At 37.6% G+C, this 17,698-nt stretch overlaps 2 protein-coding genes across 9 annotated transcripts in view; one reads left to right on the forward strand and one right to left on the reverse strand.

Moving 5' to 3' along the window:
• The window catches only part of WASHC4 (WASH complex subunit 4), a 42,426-nt gene extending 28,015 nt beyond the window's left edge, over positions 1–14,411 (forward strand). For 5 of the 7 annotated variants that reach the window (XM_074871897.1, XM_074871900.1, XM_074871901.1 and 2 more), the window contains 11 exons: positions 465–539; positions 1,339–1,443; positions 2,893–3,027; positions 3,736–3,844; positions 4,553–4,619; positions 5,319–5,405; positions 5,957–6,104; positions 7,438–7,534; positions 8,022–8,218; positions 9,217–9,316; positions 11,143–14,411. In XM_074871897.1, coding sequence (XP_074727998.1) covers positions 465–539; positions 1,339–1,443; positions 2,893–3,027; positions 3,736–3,844; positions 4,553–4,619; positions 5,319–5,405; positions 5,957–6,104; positions 7,438–7,534; positions 8,022–8,218; positions 9,217–9,316; positions 11,143–11,210 — 1,188 coding nt within the window. In that variant the 3' untranslated portion in view covers positions 11,211–14,411. The remainder of the gene's footprint in view (positions 1–464; positions 540–1,338; positions 1,444–2,892; positions 3,028–3,735; positions 3,845–4,552; positions 4,620–5,318; positions 5,406–5,956; positions 6,105–7,437; positions 7,535–8,021; positions 8,219–9,216; positions 9,317–11,142) is intronic. The other 2 variants (XM_074871899.1, XM_074871898.1) reach the window with 2 other exon arrangements.
• A 490-nt stretch (positions 14,412–14,901) lies between these two features.
• Positions 14,902–17,698, reverse strand: part of APPL2 (adaptor protein, phosphotyrosine interacting with PH domain and leucine zipper 2) — a 39,587-nt gene continuing 36,790 nt past the window's right edge. For both annotated transcript variants that reach the window (XM_074871907.1, XM_074871906.1), the window contains 3 exons: positions 17,547–17,687; positions 16,799–16,846; positions 14,902–15,999 (listed from right to left, as the gene is read on the reverse strand). In XM_074871907.1, coding sequence (XP_074728008.1) covers positions 15,871–15,999; positions 16,799–16,846; positions 17,547–17,687 — 318 coding nt within the window. In that variant the 3' untranslated portion in view covers positions 14,902–15,870. The remainder of the gene's footprint in view (positions 16,000–16,798; positions 16,847–17,546; positions 17,688–17,698) is intronic.

Genomic DNA, 17,698 nt, shown 5'->3' on the forward strand with positions numbered 1-17,698 from the left:
TTGTAAATACAAAACTTCAGTCTTCTAGACAGGTTGGGTAAAACAATATCAAAAAGTAGCTAGTTGCTTATGTCTCTAGAAATCTATGCGCCTATAGAAATCTTTAAGGCAAGATTCTATTTTTCTGGAATCTGAGAACAGACAAATCTCAATTTCATTTTCTTTTAATTGGGGCTTCCAGAATAGACTGGAGGATTCCTTACTTTCAGGGGATGTTTGGAAAAAAACAGGCAGAAGTGAAAATGTTAAAGTATGAACTGAGCTTCTTTTTTTCTCCGCTAAGCATTATCTGACACTGAATAAAAATTAAGAGATTTTTTCAATTCTGCGAAGTAAAAACACTGCTTTCTGAAATGCTTTCAAGTAACTACAGAAATAGTGTTTACACACCTTAGTGGTTAGGCATGTCAGTAGTTCTTGAGAATTTTTATCATTATAATTTTCAATAGATAATATTGTTTCAGGGTCTGGATGTTTTGGAAATCATGAGAAATATTCATGTCTTTGTATCCCGCTACCTCTACAACCTGAATAATCAGGTAAGGTATATCCCATACGATTGCCTGGATTAGTCTCTCATTTGAAGGGATTGAGAAATGCAGAGTAGAATGTAAGAAAAACCCAAGATGAATGTAGTCAATAACAAGCTGTAAAGTGGCCATCGCTGGTCTAGAAAAACATCTTTGGGGATGCTGTAGATAAGTCTCAGAGAATGTTCTCTAAGCATATTTTGAGTATAGTGTGCCAGTAGGATCACTCCGTGTCAGATATTCCAGTGAAGCTAGGAGAAGGCAGCAAGGATAATTGGCTGCTGTATAAGGACATACCAAGTACGTGATTTTTCAGCTTGAAAAAAGGGTATCTGAAAATGGGTTATTAGAGAGATGCAGTGAATGACATGAAGAACATGTACAGGGAACAACCCTTTGTGGTATCTCACAATGTGAGAATGAGGGGCTCACTATAAAAACGAGCAGCTTCCTTAAAGAAAAGGAAGTACTTTTTTTTTTCTCATAGCCAATAATTCAGTAGTGGAACTCATTGCCATGGTATATAGTGGGGCCAAAAGTACAAACAGGTGCCAAAGAAAGTTTAGACCAATTAGTGTAGGATATAGTCTCAATAAGTATGAGAGTTTGGGTGCAACATCTGCCTTGGAATTGTTAAATCACCTACCAGAGAATACAGCATGCATACAATAAACTTTTTCGTGGTTCTTTCCCTAATCACCAGTTATTAGCTGCTCTTATAAATAGGATATGAGCTACCTAGAATGATAATTTATCACAGAATCAGTTTTGGGTGAATAACTTTATTTTTTCCCCCCCTGCCTCCCAGATCTTCATTGAAAGAACAAGTAATAACAAACACTTGAACACTATCAACATCCGACACATTGCTAATTCAATTCGAACTCATGGAACAGGAATCATGAACACAACAGTGAGTATCTTTTTGCACTGTTGTTGGATTTTTTTCTTTTCTTAATAGTTCACAAAAGCCTCCAAACTCTTGCATCTCCTAATGATTTATTTGGTTGTGCAGTTTTAATAATGCAATAATAATGTCCTGTGTGTATTAATAAAACAAATCAGTTCTTGGACATGACACAAATCAATAACACAATCTCTTGGGAGTTATACCACTTCCAGTTGTTACATAAAAGTTATTGAAGAGATCTAAAAACACATCAAAGAGATAGATGTACTGGTGGGACTCTAAATTTCAGTAAAGATAAATAATACTTATGGAACTAGCATAGTAAAATACTTTGATTTCTGAGCTGCCTGCATAAATTAGGATGCTCTGTTTCTCTGTATTGACACTTAGTAGACAGATACCTTTTCTGCATCAAATCTTGAAGAAATGCAATGTTAATTTTAAGTTCCTCTTGTAATCATTAAGCTTAAACATCAGTTTTTCAGTGTGTGAAATAAAAGCTACGGATCTCTGATCATTTATTGGAAGCCTGTGACTTCTTACTGCAATGCTTTTAATGATGTCTGTAGTGAAGGCATTTACCTCTTTGTAAGATAGATAAGGGCACTCTGTGGCATGCCTACTGCAGCAGGATTTTATCATTGTGGTTCTTAAGCTTGGATACACTGCCAAAGGTATTTTCAGGTTGGTGCTTTCCAATCTGCTGTCCAACTTTCTACTTCTTTGCTGTTTTCTTTTTCCCATTCTTCTGGCCCTATCAAAAAAAAAAGGAACTTGCTGAAATATTGAATTGCTCTCAAGTCATTACTTTAGAAGTGGAAAAGATTAGAAATAAAAGGTTTTCATGATTTCCTGTGCTATTGGAAATAACTTCTCTTGCATTATTCTGAGAGTTACTCAGAAAATGCTGTTACATTATTTTCTGGTGATGTAGGTTTATTTACTTCTGATTGTGAGTAAAGTTATTTATGCAGACATGAGAAGTAATTGAGATGTGTAGGGTGGAAGTGTGCTTCTGCCTTATGGGAAAGTATGTTAGAAAACCTTAAGGAAGTGAAAAGGTATGTCGGGAGGTTATGCAGATTCCACAGCTTGGCTGAGGAAGTTGACCTTCTCTGTCCTCTTCAACTTGAAATGTTTGTATTGCTTCAAAAGGACAGTTACAGGATATTCCGGACATAAACTAAGGGCTGTGTAGGACAGGTCATGGAACTGAAATAGCGAATTTGTCCCTTGGTCCCTCTGCCATTCCTGGAAGAGAGCAGGCCTTCCAGGAGAAGGGTTTTCCTCCTTCTTTTAAATCAGTGAAATTAAAAAGGTAAGTTGAGAATAACAAATTGAAGTAAACTGAGTAGAAGAAGGTTCCAGTACTTGGGAATTTACTCGAAACAGCTTGCTAGATAGGCTTGTTACTTTGCTAACTTTCTTGATTTGACTTCTTTTTTCTTCTAGGTAAACTTCACTTACCAGTTTTTGAGGAAAAAGTTTTATATTTTTAGCCAGTTCATGTATGATGAACATATAAAATCCAGACTTATCAAAGACATCAGATTCTTCAGGGAAGTCAAGGATCAAAATGATCATAAGGTATAGTAATTTTTGAAGGATTGAGAGTAACTTGGCTAAAAGAAGTGCTGTTTTCATGTGACTAAAGGTGCACTGAACCATAACATTTCTATTATTTAAATGTGTATCTCCAGACAAAGTGACAGCTTTTGTCCTAGCAAAATGCAGTGTTACAGATGTTTGTATTCAGGATGGCTTTGTTTCATTGTGACTGTAAATGTGAGGTTGGCTAAAGTCATTCTCTCAGTGACCTGAAAACAGGGATTTGATGGAGTCATAGTCTGTTGGAAGCTCTAAACTTCTGGTCCAAATCATGCTTAACAGCTATTGTCAGTTTTGAATAATAAGATTATTCAAATTGCATCCAAAATGATGTGAACATGTAGGACTTGTTCTAGTATGTCAAGATTTGGGGACTAGGGTCTGGTTTTTCCATGCTGAAAAAACATGAGAGGCAATGTCTTTAGTAAAAGAGACTGCCAGCTTCTTTGTACATCAAGTGCTTGTTTCTTTTAGAAATACTTGTTCAAAGTAACACTTCTATTTCACTTCTCAGCTTGCAGAAGTTACTAGTCCACAAAAGTCATTTGGCTAATACAGACAGGCATGTGTATAATTTATTAAAAAAATGAAGCTGTAGATGTGAGATAGGAATACATTGCAAATAGAATTGTATTAACATGATGGAAAAAAAGTTGGTGTTTTTTTTCTTCTAAAATATTTTTCTAGTATCCCTTTGAAAGAGCAGATAAATTCAACCGCGGCATCAGAAAACTTGGAATAACCCCGGATGGCCAGAGCTATCTTGACCAGTTCAGACAACTCATAAGTCAAATTGGTATGAAATGCTATCTAAGACAATGTTATAAATGTTATTAAATGGAAGATATCTTCATCATCTAGTTAATTGAACTTTTAGCTCAAGCTAAAACTAGATTTAACTCCAGTCAGGTGGAAAGTACTTCACTTGTATCCCATGTGAAATACATACTCTTGTCTAATTACACAGAAATGGCCCTTGCATGTCTTTAATCTAAATATAGCCACAGCTTGCATAGATGCCTGTTCCCTTTGAAGTTCTTCTTTTCTTTGTTATGGAACTGAGTGAGTGTATTTCCCAGTAAATAATAGTATTCGTAAGTTCATGTATTTCAGAAAATGGCCATATATCCAGCTGAAGTAACTTTGAGTGATGCATGACACTGCAATGGTATTTTCAGCCATTGGTGCTCTACGTGTGCAGGGCTGACCTGAACCTGCAAGTGTTTAGTGTGTCCAGTGGAAAGAGTTTGTACTGTTTGGCCCTTACGCTATTGTGAAAGTGAACACAGACTTGCTGGATGATGCACTTGTGGTTTATTTCTTTACGTAGACTTTTGATACTGGGGTTCAATGTAACTTTTTTAACTTGGCTTTCAGAACAGTTTCTTTGCCAGAACTATACAGCAGCTTTAATTTACATTTTGGAGCTTATAGGAGTTATGAAGAGTGTGTGTGTGTATTTAACTATACATTACTTCCTTTTTTTTTTCTCTTATTTTTAAAGGCAATGCTATGGGTTACGTACGAATGATAAGATCTGGTGGACTTCACTGCTGTAGTAGTGCAATTAGGTACTTCCACAAATATTTTTGTTTTCTGTTTGCTCCTTCTCATTCCTTTGCTCCATATTCATGCTGATATACCCTAGATTCTTACCCATCCTCCATAAATTTTGAAATGGTCAATTTTTGTGCCTTCATTGAAGTGGAATTATCAACACTAGTGCTGGAATTCAGAACTGTACAATCATTGCCATAAACCACTAAAAATCAAACAAATTCTATGGAAAAGCACTGCAAAAGAGTTAATAGAATGTACATGTAAGTCATTAGTCCTTAAGTCAGTAATTCCTGTTGTTAATCGCTTTGAAGGTGCATTAAGGAAAAGTAGTGCAAGGCTTGAGGAACAAAAAACATTTCTTTGAGGCTTCTTTCTGTATTAGATGATTGTGTTTATATAACGTCATTAAAAACATAGGGACTTTTACATACAAAGAAATGGTTTTCTTGCAAATAATAGTAAACTTACAGTTATCAAGTGCAGCAAGTGCTAGAGAGAGGAAGTGGTAGCCTGGTGAAATCAGAACTACAAATAATGTTGTGTGTTTTTAGAAGTGAATTTAATAGTGCCTGGATGAGAATGGAATGGCACATATGATACAACTTCAAATAACTACTTTGAGCCCAGAACACTAATTTAACTAAATTATGGTAGATGCTTTAGTGAACATAGACAGTTGAGCATAGTCCTAACAAACAGTAAGTTTTCAGGTTTGTTCCTGATCTGGAAGATATCGTTAACTTTGAAGAGCTGGTGAAAGAAGAAGGACTCTCAGAAGAAACACAAAAAGCAGCAAGGTACCCTAACATTGTGCTTTTGAGGTCTGGTGCAGGGATGGGATGAGAGAATTGTAATTTTGAAGTTATAAATGCAGCTATTAGTTGCGTGTGTGTGTGTGTGTGTTAAAAGTTTAACTGACTTGATGCAAAAATATTTGCTGCTCTTCAAAGCAGAGAAAATAGTAACAGTTGCTTTAAAAATGCAAAGTGGCATCTGTACTAATAGACTGTTAGAACCTGGTTTCTTTGTAAAATCCTTGTGACTTAAAGGCTAACAATCTTTCCTCACCACGTGACTGACATCTACTTGTAGAATGTTCAGGGCCTTAGGGGGGAAAAAAAAAAAAAAAAAAAACGCAAGTATTCTATTCGTAGACCTTTTTTAAAAAAATTAAATTGAGAAACATGATTCAAGGTGGCTATAGAGGTAGGGTGTAATCTTGGACACTGATCTGAATACTGGATTTTGGGTGTAGTCAAAGGGTGAAGGAAGGGTTGTTACCCTAAGGAGTGAGTAAACTAAGAAACTTCTAGCAGAAATCAGGTAACACATTGCTTATCCTTTGCAGGCAGCTGGACTCTGTCCTCAGTGACCTCACGCGTAATTTTGCAGAAGGAACAGAGTACTTCAAAATGCTTGTGGATGTGTTTGCTCCTGAATTCCGCAGTCCAAAGAATATGCATTTGCGGAATTTCTATATAATTGTTCCCCCACTGGTTAGTATTTGCATTGTGTGTACCAGTCCTTATTTTAAAAAAATGTACTAGATCAGCTTTGTTTTTAATTATTTTGTATTAGGCTGTTGACTAGCATATTCTAATGTTTTCCCTGATTGAGTGGGATTGTTCTGAGTGTGGCTTTGTTGATAGTTCTCCAAAGCCATGTTTTCCTTTATTTACATCAATTATTGTACTAGCACTCAAAAGGAAACTTTAAAAAACTTCTATTTGAATCGAATTTGGAGAAGCCAAGATGAAAAAGGAGGAATTGGAACAGCAAGGATGAAGGGAATTTAAAACCATGTTCTTTAGTGCTCTCATGTGTGTGCTCTTCCGCATCACACTAGGAATCTTTAGGATCTTTTAATGTCACGTTCTAATGCAGTACAATTGGAGCCCTCTCTATTGCAGTTGGACTTGCTTTTGCTAATGAGATTTGTTTATAAAGAGTCCGGTGGAACTGAGGTGATGCACACTTGAGTGCAGCATTCTGGGCATTTGGAAGCAGTTCAGTTTGAAGGCCTAAATCATCCAAACAGATCCATGTATAACAACACATTTTAGAAACTAATTTTGGAGTGCCCATGAGCCATAAACTGAAGACTGTGAGAGGACAGGTATGGCATGGTTATAGAAGTGAAGGAAAGTAAATACTCTTGTTCTTTTTTCTTCCCATTTGTGGAAGTTGGTTTTTTTTCTGATAAATACAGTTTCAGGAATATACCATCCATTTGAGTTTTAAAAAGGCATTTCACTGTAGTTAAATTTGAGTGTGTCATAGGTCTTCCAGAATTTGTTACTGTACACACATTTGCATGTCTGGAGTAGTTATTGCATACAGACACATACTCATCACTTGATTTTACTACCTGCATCTACTGTTCAATAATTTTAAATGTATCACTATTGAAATCTTTTTACAATTTTCTAAATAGAGTGAAATAACACACTGTAGCTTTAAATCACTAATATCTTTAAGCTTTCCAGGAACCTGGGCTATTTTAATTATCCTTTACTTGTTTACATGTTTATCTTTAGTAATCACCAAGAGAATCTGAAGTAACAAGGGTCTGACAAGAATGGCAAAGATGGTGTGCCTTTGGTTTTTTAGTCATGCATATGCAAGTGTTTTCCAAAGCTTAACTTGCTTTCTTCCCCAAAAATCTAAAAAAAGGACAAGTTTTCATACAAAAATGCCAAATGATGGGAGACACAATTATCATAGTTTTGGGCATGAAATTATATTCATAGCTAAGAGCATGCATGTGAATACCTTTTAAAATTTGTGAGTCTCTCTTGATGATTCCGAGACAGCTTTTCATTCTTTCAGACGCTCAATTTTGTAGAGCATTCAATCAGTTGCAAGGAGAAATTGAATAAGAAGAACAAAAGTGGAGCAGCTTTCACTGATGATGGGTTTGCAATGGGTAAGTTTCAGCACACTGACTAGCCTTTGGGTAAGCCAATGTAATGGATATTTGCAAGAAAAATTTTGTTTATGTTTCGTATGTTCCCATAGTTAAAAATTCCATAATTTAAATTTGGGTTTTCGTGGCTTTAGCACAGTGGATTTAAGGGCTGTTATTTGTTCAGAATCTCCTAAGCATAGAATAGCTGAGTATGGGAGCAGACAGTTTTGTCGTATGTTGGTGCTCCCCAATTTCTTTCAAAGCTTGCAGATCTCAGCAGATGAAAAGGTATGCGAGTCTTTGGGTAAATTACAAGGTTTTCAAAAATTGAAGCTTATACTTTATTAAGATTTTTTTTTCCTGTTAGATTTAATTGTAAATTAATTGCATTTTAAATTTTAATTGTGTGGAAATTATCAACCTAGGCTGATCCACTTAAAGAGATTCACAAAATGTTTTACAAATTACATGTTGACTTTGGTGCGTGGTTTGTTAATGACTATAGGTGTGGCTTACATTCTGAAGCTTTTGGATCAGTACCAGGAGTTTGATTCTCTACACTGGTTCCAGTCTGTCAGAGAGAAGTACATGAAGGAAATAAGAGCAGTAGCTAAGCAACAGAATGTGCAGTCCACTAATCAAGATGAAAAGCTACTACAAACTATGAACCTTACCCACAAGCGACTGGAAGTTTGTTTACAGGTATAGCGTGTTATCTGTCCTGTATTGAGTTCTGCACTTAACCATCAAAATTCAGGTGTCTGTTTGCTGATGGAGCTTATCAAGAGCAAAAAACATAGAGCATTGTCTACAGCAACAATGCAAATACAGTATTAAGACTTGAGGTGTGTGATCCGAAGGAGATGTCATGTTTGTAATATTTGAGTGAGTCAGGAACCTGTTCTGGTGGTTGTCCCATGGGGTTTGACATCTAATGCAACTAAAACCTAAATGCTTAGATAGGAGACAATAACTTTCTGGTTAAATTTCTTGTAACAAAGATTTCACATAACACTGATCCCTCAGAGTTGCTTGGGTGTTAATCTGAGCTGCTAAGTTGAATGGTGCACTAGCTGTCAAATAGAGGAAAGATGCATTTGAATTTTGAGGCATAGCAGTTCAGCTTTCATCGGTGGTATAAATGCTTTCTCTGCTCTTGATTTGAGGAGGCTGTGGGACAAACCTGTAGTTGGCTATTTAAAAGTAGCCCATGATTACATTCTGTAAAAGCACATTTGTTGTTGAAATAGATAAAGCCCTGTATGTCCTCATGACTCCCACGGGTGTGCACTCACTGTATTTGGTCCTCTTGTATTAAAAAAACCCACATCACTGAACCTTGTTCAGAAACTGATCAAGCTTGTGGTCATTTAAATTATAGGCTTGCACGTTTTTTTCCATGGGCAAGTTGCTCCAAATTCTCACTGCTGCTACAAACCTCATCTTAAGCCTCAGTATATTACAATGACAGATTTATTGCACTGATGCTGCTTTGCTTAAATTACTCTTTCAAGCTTTTGGCTGATACTTGCTTTGTAAAATACATGTAAACAAGGTATGAATGGAGGAAGATTTTTCGAAAGTGATTTAGATACTGAAATCTAGTTGCCTTAGATGCTTCTGAAAAATCCCATTTATATATGTCTACAAATTCATTCTTGTGATACTCTGACACTCATCTTCTGTATCTTTTCCCTTAGGAATTTGAACTCCTTTATTTCTCACTAAGTAGTGCAAGAATTTTTTTCAGAGCAGATAAAACTGCAGCAGAAGAAAACCAGGAAAAGAAAGAAAAAGAAGGTGAGTGAATGCTATACGTGGAACATTTTGGCTCATGAGTGTGCCAAATGGGGGCACACAAATGGGAAAGGTACTTTTCTTCTTTTTTTCCATAGCTGCTTTCTTGCCAGTGGGTTGATTCAGTATTCCAGAAAGAGTTTTATGGGGTCAAGGGTGACTGGGGAGTCAAGAACAGCTGACAGAGGCCTTCTTTGGAATGGGTGAATTTCAAGCTGAGCTTCTGAGGGGAGGGGGATCAAAAAAAAGCTAATATCACCAAAAAAAAGCCAAAAAAATCTGAGGCAGGGAGAACTGCATACTTGCAGTAATACTAAATTCAGTAACTTCAGCACCATACTTACCCTGTCAATTACCAGTTTGGACAATGACAGCCTTTTCTGCACAACCTTTGCTGGTGTGAAATAAATGGGTGTTTTTCACCTGTTGTTTACCAGCTGTTTTTCAACTTATGTAGGCAGGTGATGCAGATACCATAGGTGACTTCCAGGTGTTTATGATATGCTTTGGTCTACCACTGAATGATATTAAAAGGGTTAGATCTCAATTTGTGGTATGGTCTCTTGACTAGGTAACATGGGTATTTTGCATTTTATATTCTGTGTTTATATATTCTCCCTCATGAATTCTGGAAGATTCTCTTGAGTATGGGAAAATTCTGTTCAAAGAAGTGAGAATGCTCCCAAGGATTAAGATATAAAAGTACACTTCAGTCACAAGTTACTTAAAAACGCAGGTAGTAGTATATTAAAAAGGGAATTGGTAAATAGTTTTCCACTGTAGTTCTGACAGGCACAAGTGGCCTGTGAGATTACAGTCACTGGAGCCAAAGATTAGTTTTCTTCTGCACTAGGAAAACAAGTGTAAAAAACATATATAAAATATGTACATATGGGTACAAATTTCAACAGTAGTCATCTGAATTAAGAGGCTCCTTCACAAAAAAAAGTATGTGTACCTAATTAAATGTTGAAAAATCTGTATTATTATGTGAACTCCATTATGAGTTCTCTTTATGGAATCATAGAATGGTTTGGGTTGGAAGGGACCTTAGAGATCATCTAGTCCCAACCCCCTGCCATGGGCAGGGACACCTTCCACTAGACCAGGTTGCTCAAAGCCCCGTCCAACCTGGCCTTGAACACTGCCAGGGAGGGGGCAGCCACAGCTTCTCTGGAATTTGCAAAGAAAGAAGTCTTTTAGTGTAAACTTATATTTGATCATATTCAGTGAAGTTTCTCAAATAATTGTTCAACTCAAAACACCCAAAAACCCTCCAGACACGTGCGCCGCCCCCCTCCCCCCCCCCCCAACCAAACAAAAAACCCCACCCCCAAACCAAAACCCAACTACAAGTATTGTGATGAGTAAGAAATAGACATACTACCCTGGCTCTTTAGGAGAGCTTTCTGTAGAACATCAGTTACTTAATTATATTTTAGGTTAAATACTCACTGTTGTGTTCAGTTCCCTGAAAAACATGTTTTGTGGTGAGAAAAGCTTGAAATGCATACCAGGGTGAAAAATTTTAAACATGGTAATATATCTTTGCCATCTACAGTAATACTTGAACTCCGCAAAATGTTTGCGCGTGTGTATGTAAGCTTTACACAAGTTCTACTGGTTGAAGAAACCTTTCGCCCCAAATACAGATTTCTTCGTAGGGCCGGGACCCTAGGGCTGCAAGATCAGTTTGCATGTGCAGACTATGGTATACTGTATCAAGTGTGTTATGACATCAGCATTATATATATGCTAAGGCTTTGTTTTTACTGCCTTGAATAAAATCTTAAACATGATGCATATATTTATTTTTTTTATTTTTGTAGAAGAATCTGTTAAAGCAAACAACGGAGATCTTTCCAACTCTACACCTGCCGATCCTGTTGTGAAATGATGTGGCTGGTATGGGCGATGATTACTTACTCAAATAATTCATGTTCTTGTTGTTATCAGTAACACTCTGTAGGGGTAAAAGCTCTAGATTTGATTTACTTGCTCTGTTAAACCCAAGAGAAAATGTACAGTAGTATACTAGCATCCAGTGAGGCTAGGTCTGTGTTTGTGTATATTTCCTGTAGAAACTCCTATTTTTCAGGAGTTTACATTATTTGCAGCACCTTCTTTAGATTGAGAGTAATTACATAAAATGCTGACCTTGGAGGTAGTTATTTTAAAGTACAAATGTGCAGATTAAAAAAAAATCTTACTAATTTTTAGATGCATTCTTGCATCTCTAACATAGCATTTAAAAAACCAAACAACAACAGAAAAACCAACTCATAGGCCACTGGTCTACAATTTGAACTGGTGCATCTCTTCAACCAGGAAAAAAAAAAAATCAAGATACTGTGTTTCTCTCTTGTCCAAGAAGTAATTCAGACATGTTTCTATGCAGTCCTGCTGTATTTAATGCAGTCACAGATTACACTGTAGGTGTAACAGTGTATGTTAAAGCTATCACACAAAATGGAAATCCTTATTAATGTTTTATTCCACAAACCCTTATTATTACTATAGATAGTATTTGCATTGTGGGAACTTGGGATCCTGTCAGGCATTTATTTTCCCCTACTGCTTTTTCCCCCATATCAGAGAATGGGCACACCAGAAAAGTTGACATAATAAATTACTTCTCATTTCATACCGAAGGTCTGATTTGCATCCACAGAAGTAAGGAAATCCAGAGCCAAGACAGAACCACAATCAGCTCTTCCTTTTATGACCAGACACTGTGTGATGGGTGTCTGTAACTATTAAGTGATCTTACAGTTCATGAATTTGTTGTGCCTAATTGCAAGTTTCAGCCTCAATTCTGTATTTCCTAGCCTTTGTAGGTCTGTTGTACCGTCTGTGTTGTTCATACAGTCTTACATGCCTGATTAACAATAATTGCACTGCAGGCTTCAGAAGCTGCTGAACACTGTGAGAACTCTGTATAAATATAACATCTGTAATGCCTGCAAGTAGAGGTTCTAGGTTGTGCAAGAGTTACTCAGATTGCTAACTTCAGTCAGTAGCTAGACTTAGCTTAAAAGTAAACACCACTTTTAATAAAAGATACAGTTGTGCTTTAATCTCCCAGAACATAAAACACTTCTAGGTCTTGCTAACTAGAAGAAATCACTCTAGTCAGTCCAACTGAGAATTACTTTTTGGGGTGGCACTCTTAACTATTTGTAGACCATACTTGCCAGCTTCTTTCATCCGATTACAAAAAAGGTGATGTTTTAATGGTTCAAATTGTTCCATCCACCTCTGGGTCACTGCTTAAGCCACAATTCATGACGTACTTGTGATTCTCCCTTTCCTGCCAGTCACTTCAACATTCAGAAAGCTAGGACAAATGTTTGTTGCAACTGGAAGGACCAGACGGATGTGAAAGTCCTTTCATTGGTTCTGAAAACATGACACAGAAGCTTCATGGACTTTAAATCAGCTGAACTCATTCAAGTTTTTATTTTTAATTCATTATAACTGCAGAGACTGCCCTAAAGAATGCTGCATTGCTTGATTTGTATTTTCGCTTTTTTATTTTGATACAGGTATTTTTTTGTAATTTGTGTACATTTTCTTTTTTGACCAAATTGTGCCCGCACTGAAGGCTCGGTAGCGCTGCTGAGATCAGCATTCTTGCTGCTCCTTTCCATACTGTTGCAATTGCAGTGTACATATTTCCATATTCCCCTCTCATCTGAAGTCACGTAAGTTCTTGGCTTGGAGTGGCCAAGTACTGCATTTTCTTCTTCCACAGCAACTGCAGAATCATGTGTAGGTGGTGTTCATGTCCCCTGGGATGGAGTTGCTAGGTAGCTACGTACAGTCAAGACATTACCCGTGCTCTAATAAAATCTTGACTTGTATTTTCCCTTCTATTTTTTTGGAAAGACACTATCTCAGATAGGTAATACTTTGCAGTTGAACATAAATCTTAACTGTGCATTTTCTTAATGCATGGTGGTTAACAAATTCATGCCATTCTGGTGATGGAAATTCTACAGGAAAGATGTAAGCCTATTTTTATAGAACCCTGTTTAATCTGGGAGACCTGAATGTATACTATATGTGGCAAAAATATATAAATGCATACAAATATGTACAGTGATAAGAGCTATTCTTGCTAATACTGGATTGTAGTTTAGATTTCTTTCTTTTTGTCATGTAGCAGCATATACATGCAGAAAGCTTTTCTCATCTGAAACACAAGGTGGGTCCTGGATTTGGATGTCACACACCCCTCTGTGTCAGTGAGAGTTGCATTAAATCCTTTCTCCCCTGCAAGGATCTGGAAGAGGTGCAAAATTCTTGCTGTGGTGCTACTACTCTCTTTATGGCTTTTGCCCTCCTGTTCTAATTATAGGAACAAAATGGACCCTAACTGGTTGTCCGGAGATGAAATGATGGAGCTAAAACAAAAAAATCCCCCAAACTAAACTGAATGTGCTCACTCAAAATTCCCTGAGGTGATGAAAGGAAAGTGAGGATGATGAGTTTGCTGCAGGGACACAGAACAGATCTCTAGGGTTTTTCTCAAGGCAGGGGCAGAACAGGCTGCAGGGCACTCTCCTCCCTGAGAAGGCAGCTGCCCCCCCTGCCCTCGTGTGTCCAGTCTTGTGCCAAGGCTGTTGCCTGTACAGGCAGGAGCAGCTCTTGCAGCTGCCTTCCCCTACGCTGCCAGAAGCCAGGGGCTGCCTTGCCCTTCCCCCTTGCAGCACCGCGGTGCTCAGGGACAGCAGAGCACAGCCCCTGCCTAACAAACAGCTCAAAAGGTGTTTGCTCTGCCTGGGGATAAGCGACGGCCCCAGCAGCAGCACCCACCTGGTGTCTGCGTCACTGGGAAGTGAACGGCCGGTGCTGCAGCGTAGATTGTGGAGGTCCTAATGTGGTCTGTAATCAGAAGTAAATTTTGAGTTTTCATCTGATGTCCGTCAACAACAGCTGTCTTCAGCTTCTCAGGTACAAAGGACCAAATGTAACACTTAATGTTTCCTCACTCATTGTACAAAAGGGTATTTTGTTACCTCAGTCTCTTTGGTTTGTGAGTAGACAACATTATGTACATAAAACTGTGTTAATAAATGCGATTTTGAGAACCTCATTCTTAGTGTCTTCAGTAACATCAGTTCAGCAGGTGTTAATTTTTTTAATAAGACAGCTTCAACTTTTATTTATGAAGAATTTTTTGTGTCAGTTACTAACAGTTTTCTTCCATGTTTTTTTTTTTTTAAACATTCAATAACCAGCTAATTGAATTTATTCAATGTCAGACACTGGAAAACTGATCTTTCAGATGCTGTAGCACAGATTCTGCTTACAGAAAATGTAGTTTCCTAGTAAGTGATTGAGAAGAGTTGAATTAAGTTCAAGGAATTTCAGCTGTTTGTTCCACTTACCTTTATCTTGATTAATACAAACTATGCCACAGATTACACCGCTCCCACCCCCCAATAACTGCTGTTTATTTTTGTTTGTTCTTGCAAAATACAGTTTCTCATGTTTTCAGGTTAAACTGGAGGGGAAAGAATCTAAACTTATTAGCCAAATCTATCTAGTGTCTTATTTCAAGAAGGTACTATGAGACTAGTCAATACATTGTGGACTTACAATCTAGCATTTTATTGCTCAGTTTCTTAAAACCAAAGACTGCTGGTAGACTCAGCTGTTGCACGTGACTGTAATGTTAAAAATACAAAGAATTCTTATTATAAAAGTACTTATTTGTCCTACAACTATCATGTCTGGCAACTTAACTTTTAAGAAACCTACCCACAGAAAAACTGCACACAACTAACATGCCACATTTGTTGACTCTTCTGCTGTTTGCATGTCAGTGGTATTTAGGATAATGAATCAAGGAGGTACATTATGTCCATTATTTAATTACAGAATGTGTGAGTGCGGTCCCCATGAAGGAAAGAGTAGGCACTTAGATTTGTTTTGTAAGCTTATTCTAGATGCAATATAAAAATAGATTATATTAATAGGAAAAATTTAGTGTTTAACAAATTGTTTTGTAAATAGGCTAGCACAAAAGATAAATCTTGTTACACTTAAACTAGACTAAAAATAACTTCATCTGAAAATAAAGTAAATAGTGCATTTTTAACCTTCATTCAGATGCACATAATCATGCAAACTATGAAAACTGACTATGGAAGGAAATTTGAGGCCTGATCTTTGTTAAAGGAGCTGACAGCTTGCACTAATTTCAGTGAACTGGCAGCTGCTCCCATGTAAATCTGAAGTGACATTAACCCTTTGTGGGTGACAGCTGTGCTGTCCCAGCTGCCAGCCGCAAGGGGCCAATGCTGAGACATTCCCCAGGATTGTCAGCGTCCCCGACACGCCTGTACACCACACATTCACAAATGCAAAAAGCCTCAAGGGCCAAGTCCAGCTGTTTCATTGTAAATCCAGAGGAGACGCCACGCTCCCTCCAGCAGGAAGACAGAACCTGGCCTCGTGTGTACGCAGATGACTGAAAACCAGAGATTCTTGCAAAAAGATTCCCTCCTTTTCCTGCTTCCACACCGGCTGCAGGAAATGACAAGAGTCTTTTATGCTTCTGACTCCTCCCCTTCTTCATGTATGGTTCCATCCTCTTCTGCCTGATCATTCAGAAGCATGAACTTTCCATCATTTGTTAATGGCACAGACTTCATTAGCTGAGCTAATGCTTCTGGGTCCTGAAGAAAAACAAAAGAGCGTGCAGCAGGCTGCAGCAATCTTTGAGAAGCACACACTTTTCCCAGTACTTCTTGTTAAGGTTTTCCAACTATTTTTATGACAACCCTTAGTCTTAAGGTTTGAAACATAAATAATCCCTTTTGGGTCAGTAAAAACACCCCTTGGCTCTATAAGAAAAAAAAAAGTCATTAATTTTGAGCCTTTGTTTTGCTGTTCTTAGCTGGCATTGATATAATTACTGAAAACAGGGGGAAAAAATAACTAAATAAATAATTTATTATACCTGTGCTTATTACCTGTGACTAAAAGTTCATTCCCCCAATTGTTCCACAATCTCAGCAGCAAAAATATACAGCAAATATGAATGTATTAGTGTCACATCTTTATATAGATAAAATTTATCTACAAGGGGCTGAGTAACTTTGCTGCTCCTAAGGGAGGAAGGAGTATGAGTTTCTGGAAGTGAAACAGCAATGTGTATGATTTACGCTTCATCCCAAAGAGTTGGTTTGGGGTTTTTTTGAAAACTTTGCTCACAGCTTCCTTTCAAACGTGAACAACTGGATTTGTATAGTTCCGAATTTGATTTAGGATGGCAAATGTTATCTCAAATCAAGCTGTTGCAAAGTTAAACTGAGTTTATTTAACAGGGACTGTGTTAAATAATGTCCTAAAACTTTGTCATTAGGAGGATGAGCAGTTCCTTCTTCTCAGGCACACCAGAGGTACCTGGATGGTGCAACCAAAAGCAGAATATGACATATCACAACACAGACATAGGGAATGAAACAAACTTACCTTCTGTGCCTCAATGATTTCTTTTCCCAAGCTAATGGCATAGCAAATCTAAAAAAAAATATGTAAAGTTCAGTTTTTGTATGGTTTTTGTTCCTTAACTGGGACTAAAACACAGAAGTGTCAATGCAAACCTAAGTCTTAAATACTGGTCTAAAAGCAGAGGTGCAATACCAGTTCACTATGCTAACTACATACAAATGAAACTATCTTTGGTTCTGCTTCAGAGCTCACTTAGCCTGGTAAATCTTTGTACTCATCTCAGTTTTATTTACCAAACTTTATTTTCAAATCTGGGGGATCTCTTCCAGTGCATGTAAGGGCGTTACTGTTTTTTAATACAAAAATTCTCCAGCACATTCCCTATTTCTAATTGTGTTATTATCATAGGCAGCAAGCCCCCGGTGGTGGTACCCCAGTACGGCTGTCTTGTCTTTGAAAGCTTTATAGACATACATGTCAACACAGCCGAGGTTCAGTTTTGTTAGTGCTGATGCTAGACAAAACACATTCCCCTTGCTCTTAATGCTGGTATTAGCAATCACATCCTTTCCTCCTTGCTGTACATGCTGCTGCGTTACCTATAAATCTGCTCCTTTTTAGACACGAGCCATCAAAGGTTTGCACGTTAAGGCATATTTTCCTGGCAAGAAATAGAGCTGCGCTTGCTTCTATCGCACTATTTCCATGATGTCTAAGCCAAGAAGCCTAAGACCTGTTTTCTAAATAAACTATTAAATGTTATGCAAACCTTCTCCCCTTCCGTGTTGCTCTCAAAAACATACGCGCTCATGGATTCTTCTCCCAGAGCCTCACTGAGATGGACCACAAAGCCAATCAGCCGCCTGTTATCCCGATGAGCAGCAAACTGTGTCACAGTGGCAAGTTCAAACTGGAAAAGTA

Source organism: Strix uralensis, chromosome 5 (genome assembly GCF_047716275.1).
Source record: "Strix uralensis isolate ZFMK-TIS-50842 chromosome 5, bStrUra1, whole genome shotgun sequence".
Classification (NCBI taxonomy): domain Eukaryota; kingdom Metazoa; phylum Chordata; class Aves; order Strigiformes; family Strigidae; genus Strix; species Strix uralensis.